Raw genomic sequence first — 6,584 nt, 5'->3', positions numbered from 1 at the left:
GAGCCTAAGCTTTCATAGGGAAATAAAAAAAATAGGCTTTTATTTTACTTATGCCTTGCACCACAGAAAGTCTCATCTTAAAGATGGGTAAATATTACTTACTTACCTACTTATAACACGCGCGTGTTGTTTCCATTCCCATTCCACTTTTATTCGTAGCAATATTTCATAAACTTACTTGGAAATCATTTTCATTGGAACTGTAGCGTCTAAGCCGGCTTTCTGAGAAAGTCAAAAAGAGCATTGGGTTGTTTCTCATCTTTGTTTTATTTTTCTCGGCTAGGATAAGGAAAAAAAACTCTTGTTTCAACATCAATTTGTCTTTATTAAATTGTATGGTAACTAATACTTTTGTACTACAAGATAAAGATTCACAATAATATGTACAAAATATGTTTAGTACGCACACTCAAAATGCGTAGTAAAATAGTTTAGATTTCAATAAAATGAAGAATAAAACAAATCAAATCAATGAGAATTTAGGCACTGCACGTTTTTCAACATCATATCACATTCATGGGCTCTACAACGTACACCACGATTATTTATTCAATTATTCTAGTAAGCGTTTCCGTTCTTATAACAATTTATTATCAAAGATAATTCTGATTCCCAATTCTCTTAAATAAGAATAAGTTAGGTAGGTATACATTAAAAAATTGACTGAGCCATCTGATACGCTATAGAGAAAGCAATATCCGAAAAAATATTCTCCTTTGTGAGCTTGATTTGAATCGATAGACATTAATTTAATCTGTCACATTTTTAGTCAAAGTAGGCAGTTAGGTATTTTACAAAAGGGAAATTTTGGTTTTGTGAACAGAAGGCCCTCTTTGTGCTAAGATAAAATTAACATTGATTGAATAAGCTATTTTTTATATTATATACTGAGTAAAGTAAAACTTGAGTTAAGCCTTACTTGTTAATGATCTGTCGTTCTTTGGATTGAAACGATAAATATTTAACCATTTTAGAATTACCATTGCTGTGTCATTTTATATTACGCTGCTTTGTCGATTAAGTTCCAAAATACATGATTTGAAAATGCTAAACATTTTATATACTTACTGTAACAAAATAACTGTCTATATCAAAATAATATACTATACAACGATATTGCTCATGAAGTGATTATATTGACCAGCACTATGAAATGTTTTCCGATATAAAATTTCAGGCATTACAGCTATAATTATTGTAAGTCATTTGTAATGTCTGCTCTACCTCCGCTGCAGTAGGTACTACCTAAGTCATAGTCGTAGATACCGGTGATAGATTTTAGACGTTATTCCAAAAATGTGTTGGGTATATTTTAAATTTTTATTATAAAATTAAATGGTCTAAAAATTTACTCTAATTCATGTTTTGTTAAATCGCATAATAAGTATCTTTCATAACAATTTTGGCACGTGACAAATAATAATCGTACCACACGACAATTTATAAAATTTTATCAAGTAGGGCAAACATTATAAGACTATGTAAGGGAAGACCATTTATAAAATTTGTGACTTAAATTGAGATCATGAGTAGTTAGGTTTCATTTGTTTTTTGTTCACTAAAATTATGACTTGATCTTGCATTGCTATCAAACTTAGTTCAAAGACAATCTTGAACTGTAGATTATTATCAAATAATCTTCTTCAACGTACATTTAGTAGTTTTAAAGTACCTACATGAATCGTTCAAAAATCTTATTAATATTCCCCATATACAGACAATTTTTGTGACTTAAAAACCATTATATTAGTTATTTAATAATATATTTATTACCTAATAACTGACGAATTCATTACTTTTATTCACATTTATTAAGCGTGAAGTTAGACTTTCTTTAACTTTTTTGATAGTTAAATATAAATCTGTCAGGGACTCCACTCAACGCCTATAATAATTATTATAATATTTTAAACAGTGACTAGAGTAAGTATTGTATACTATTCTAACAATAAAATTTATTAAATGTGATATGTACAATTTTAAATACGCAAGACTCGAAGAGGCTATTAAATTAGAACTTTAAAATTATGTTTCGTTGATAGAAAAATTAATACTACAAAAGTCGCTCTTAAACATGTTAAAAAAGCGTTGAGTTAGGAAGTCACACTGAGAGTGTTTTAAATGTTTACAACCTATGACTAAGTTAAACTTAGAACACTAATGACTAATGAGCAGAATGTTTAACAGGGGAAATGGAATTATCACTTAGCTGTTGATGTTGAATTTGAGGCTCCTCGTGCTAGGGTGGTCACTGCTGGCGAGAAGGCGCTCGGACTCCTCGCAGATGTCGCTGGCGGAGTACCTGTTCCGTCTCAAATTGGTGCCTCTGCTCTCTTTCTCGGGCCGCCTTATCTCTGGCTGCGCGCTGACGTCTTTAGCGCTCCCACTGAGACTCCCGACAGGGTCGTACTTTTCACTTGCAGTGCTGGAAGGCGTTTGGCTGCCGTTCTCGGACTCCACAATTTGTTCTAACATGCTAGGTCGCCGGCCGTAGTAGTCGACTGTGGGTGCCATGACCGGGGCCAGGTTGGCCATAGGGTCGAGCCCCAGTAGAAGCATCACTGTTGCGGGATGCTCCATGATGTACTGCGTCACGCAGTGCAAGAACGGTTCAGTCTGTGTGCCTCGGTGCACCTTCGGTCGCTCCGGCGTCAACGGTCGCTCTTGCTACAAAAACAAAGGTGATTTTCAAAGTTATTAGTTCACAATTAATTAGGTAAAGGTTGATCACCTCCAGGATAGCCCTACTACTACGTGACTCTATCTAGTTTAACGTAGCCACGGAATTTGTAAAATGTTTTATTTTCCACACAGCTAGGTTTGTCTTGAAGTAGAAAAAATACTACCACAACTTATCCCTATTGCTGTTCCGTTAGTACTGTCAAATTGGAAGCTGTAGCATGAATAAGAAGGTTTGATAGAGTCGATATAATTAGGAATCGTTTTTTGGAGCTGACCAATCCATGGGGGTTATGGTTTCAATACTAGTATTATAATTGTGAATACCGTGCAACTTAAACTTTTCTCAGTACCTGATCCCAACAGAAGACGTCAGGTGGATGGCTGCAGCTGCGCGCCAGTTGATTGGGCGGCGCGTTCCACTGCAGGTTCGGGTTCGAGTGCGCGGCGTGCCACGCCGGGCCCGTCATCTCTTGCAACGCTTGGATGGCGTTGCGAACCTAAGTTATCGATTAATAATATACATCACTTGGATTTTCTTTTACTTACAAAATATTGTTTATTTATTTTATTTTATTTCGTCAACAAACACATCTTTTATTTTACTTATTAACTATCTGATAAAAAGCTTTACTTGTTGTAACGTTTTCGCATACAATAGTTATTAAGTATTAGTTAATTACATTACAAACTTAAGTTTCAGTTTGCATCCGCCCTCAGCGTTTGAGGAGATTGGTTTAATTATGTTCCTACATTATATTAGCGTCGTTCGTAGTTCGTAGACAGACGTGTTGTAGTACAGACGATATAATAACAGATAAACATAATGTCATTTATTTATTATGTTGTCTTCTGATATTTTTCCACGGTTTCCTTAATCATTCGGTAAGTATAATTGGAATAAAACCAAAACATTTCACTTAATACTTGAAGCGCTCGTTAACGTAAACATACGACAATCATATTTTCCGTTATCAGAATGATATGTTATTTTATCATAAAAAATATCTTTGTCGTGCTGTCACATGTGGGTCAACACTGCTTAATGGTTATACGATGACATCATATATGGGTCTACAAACAAGTTATTTACTTTAGCAATCTTGTTTGTTTAAGTGCGCAACGTAACTAAGTCCATTGTCATTTTCAGCAGATATGACAATAAACGAAATTGTGTGATCCCAATATAAAATATTTAATTTTAAAGTAGGAAGTTTCACAGCTATAATTTAATTATGTCTACTTATCGGTACCCATTCAATTTAATGTTACAGGGTTGAAAATGTTCCTTGGGTAGGAATTAATTGGAGTACGTATTCGATATACCTATCAAGTAGGTACGCAAGTATGTGAGTTAACGCTATGTTAGCGGTCGTGAATGATACTTGTAACGGAACCCGGCAGCTCTACAAGTGGAATAGGGTCGGGTTTTGTAGATAATGATCTCTTTAAGAAGTGTTTTCTTGAGGGCAGACCACGGTAGAAAAACTCGAAAGTTACAATAACATTTTCATGTGGCCTACTTAATAAATAATAATAAAAATATGTGTAAAAATGTGTGTAATAAGCTTTTAATGCTTATGAAAAATACGTTTATAATATTTTTTTTCCAAACGTACCTCCATGCTAAGAGCAGCGACATCATGGTGCAAGCTAGAGACCTGTGTGTCCAGCCTCTCGACCGATGACCGCGTGTTGTGCATCTCTAGATTGAGTCCCTCCAGCGAGTCGGCCCGGGCGATTTTAGGCGTGGCCACGGACCGCTGTCTTTCTATACGCTCTCTCAGCTCCCTGTGAGTCAATCTTTGCCCATCCGTCCTACAAAACATATTTCTATTGTTATAAACACATATGATTTAAAGCGTTTAATTTAAATTTAAGATGATCTTCAAATGCGTTCATTCTAGTTAAGTATAGTTAACGTTATCTTACTGCATGTCTGCACTTAACTACATTGTAACTACATAAGGCGCTTAACTGAGTTTCAGAGAGCTAATATTTGTGCTATTAATTAGGTATTCTGCGATATTGGGTATTGCTAAGTTAGTACGCCTTTACAAGTCAAAATTTAAGAGAGATCCTTTGGGGAGTGGTATAGAATTACAGATTAATTCATCAATTTTTACAAAATGTCAGTGGACAAAGCTTTACAGTATTAAAAGTCTCAAAAGGCTATTGAAAATAATGATGTAATCGTGAGTGATTTAAACGAGGACTTAATTACACTTAAATATCGCTCTTGCGAATTCTTTTGTAGTTGTAACCGTGGCGGCTCTGAGACGTGAACATTTAATTGTGTCTATTGTGGAAAAGCGTTTCCTTTTCTAGGAATTTTATTTGTTGGTAACTTTAAACGTTGTGTTAATAACACAATTGGGACACAACTTTCATGCGCAGATAAAAGTGTTCAATAACAGTAACGATTTGGCCAAAAAGCGAACACGTAACACGTGTATACACGATAGAATATTGAATTTGCGAGCTGTCGGCCGCACAACTCCACGCTATGGCCAAACTTCGCCATGTTTGGCTATCGATAAAATGTTTTGGGTATCTCAAGTATTTTATTAATAAAAGCTTAGGGTTATCTCAAAAGACTACCAGGATTAAGATAATTAGGTTCCGGGCATAAATTGACCCCTTCATTAAGGCACAACAAACAGTTAGTCAGTAGACGGTAAAAATATCGAGTTAGTACGATTGTTCGCTCATTTGATTAGTACGATGAACCTCGCAGTAGGAAGGTATAAAAGTTCTGAGTCGATCGTAATTGGATGCTTTGCTTATTTGTATCTTGGTAGCCTTGAGATTAACTTAGTTCAAGAACTCTTTATGTGGAGTATAAGAAATGAGGAGGCTTTTAGGCTGTGGAGTTGAGTTAAAGAGCTTAATTGAAGTTTCCCTGAATAATTTGTTACCGCAGAATTTAGAATCAAGATATTCGTAGAACTTACCTATTTATAAACTTATCTTGAATAAAACACGACTACAGCCTCAAGTGTAGGTTATTTTATTACTTGGGTTATTTGTAAAGGTTTTAGTCTACGTTGTAATGACTTGAATTAATTATTAACTTGCCTATTAATGTAATTGAAAATGAAGCTTATGGAACACTCCAGTGTTTGTCGCATAATAGGAACTACTTTCTCTAAGCTTATGTGTATTAATGAAATTATGGTATGAAATTAATTAATGAAATCGGAAAACAGCCTATGATTTCTGAAAGCGTTATTATGCTAGTATTGCCACCCATATGTAGTCGGGGTAGGCTACTAATATAAATAATAATATTTTACCTGAATTTCGCGTGTCTTGGACTGTTGGTGCTGGAAGTGGGTTTTTTAGGTGATAGCGCTGTGTCCTCCGCCGCGTTCTCATCATCCTCCGATATTGAGGGCAGTGTGAGTGAGGGGTGGCCGTTCCCATCTGACTCCTGCTCTGCTTCGTATCCCTCCCGAAGGTTGTACGTCAGGTCGTGCTGGATGTCGTGGATGAACTCTTGTTGGTACTCCGGGTAGAGTCGTAACACTTCAGATAGGCCGCCCATGTGTATACATTTTAGGTCGCAATACGTTAGAGCCTGAAAAAGTCAGATTTTTTATTACATGAAAAGCAGACATTATTTGTGTTCATTCATATCAAAGAGTCTGCTCCAATAAAAAATATTTTAGGCTTGTGAAATTCGAATATTCGTTTTATCTGAAAGCATCGTATTTCAAACCTCTAAGCTCCCAGCCTCGTAATATTTTACGATGAGATATAAATCAGCTGAAAATTACTAGTACATAAAACCAAATTTTTTGGCGGTTATTAATTAATTACGCAAATACGAGTAACGTTCAATTTTCTGGGATTAAGAATGAAACCCCGCTCGTGCACTCGCAGCGTTTCAAAATAGGTTAATA

At 35.5% G+C, this 6,584-nt stretch overlaps 1 protein-coding gene across 9 annotated transcripts in view; it reads right to left on the bottom strand.

Moving 5' to 3' along the window:
• Window positions 1-301: 301 nt before the first annotated feature.
• Window positions 302-6,584, bottom strand: part of LOC135071771 (potassium voltage-gated channel subfamily H member 8-like) — an 89,555-nt gene continuing 83,272 nt past the window's right edge. For 8 of the 9 annotated variants that reach the window (XM_063965574.1, XM_063965571.1, XM_063965575.1 and 5 more), the window contains 4 exons: window positions 5,976-6,259; window positions 4,299-4,497; window positions 3,033-3,179; window positions 302-2,667 (listed from right to left, as the gene is read on the bottom strand). In XM_063965574.1, coding sequence (XP_063821644.1) covers window positions 2,206-2,667; window positions 3,033-3,179; window positions 4,299-4,497; window positions 5,976-6,259 — 1,092 coding nt within the window. In that variant the 3' untranslated portion in view covers window positions 302-2,205. The remainder of the gene's footprint in view (window positions 2,668-3,032; window positions 3,180-4,298; window positions 4,498-5,975; window positions 6,260-6,584) is intronic. The other variant, XM_063965579.1, reaches the window with a different exon arrangement.

This window comes from Ostrinia nubilalis, chromosome 5 (genome assembly GCF_963855985.1).
Source record: "Ostrinia nubilalis chromosome 5, ilOstNubi1.1, whole genome shotgun sequence".
NCBI classification, from domain to species: domain Eukaryota; kingdom Metazoa; phylum Arthropoda; class Insecta; order Lepidoptera; family Crambidae; genus Ostrinia; species Ostrinia nubilalis.
This window is presented reverse-complemented; position numbering and strand designations above follow the sequence as displayed.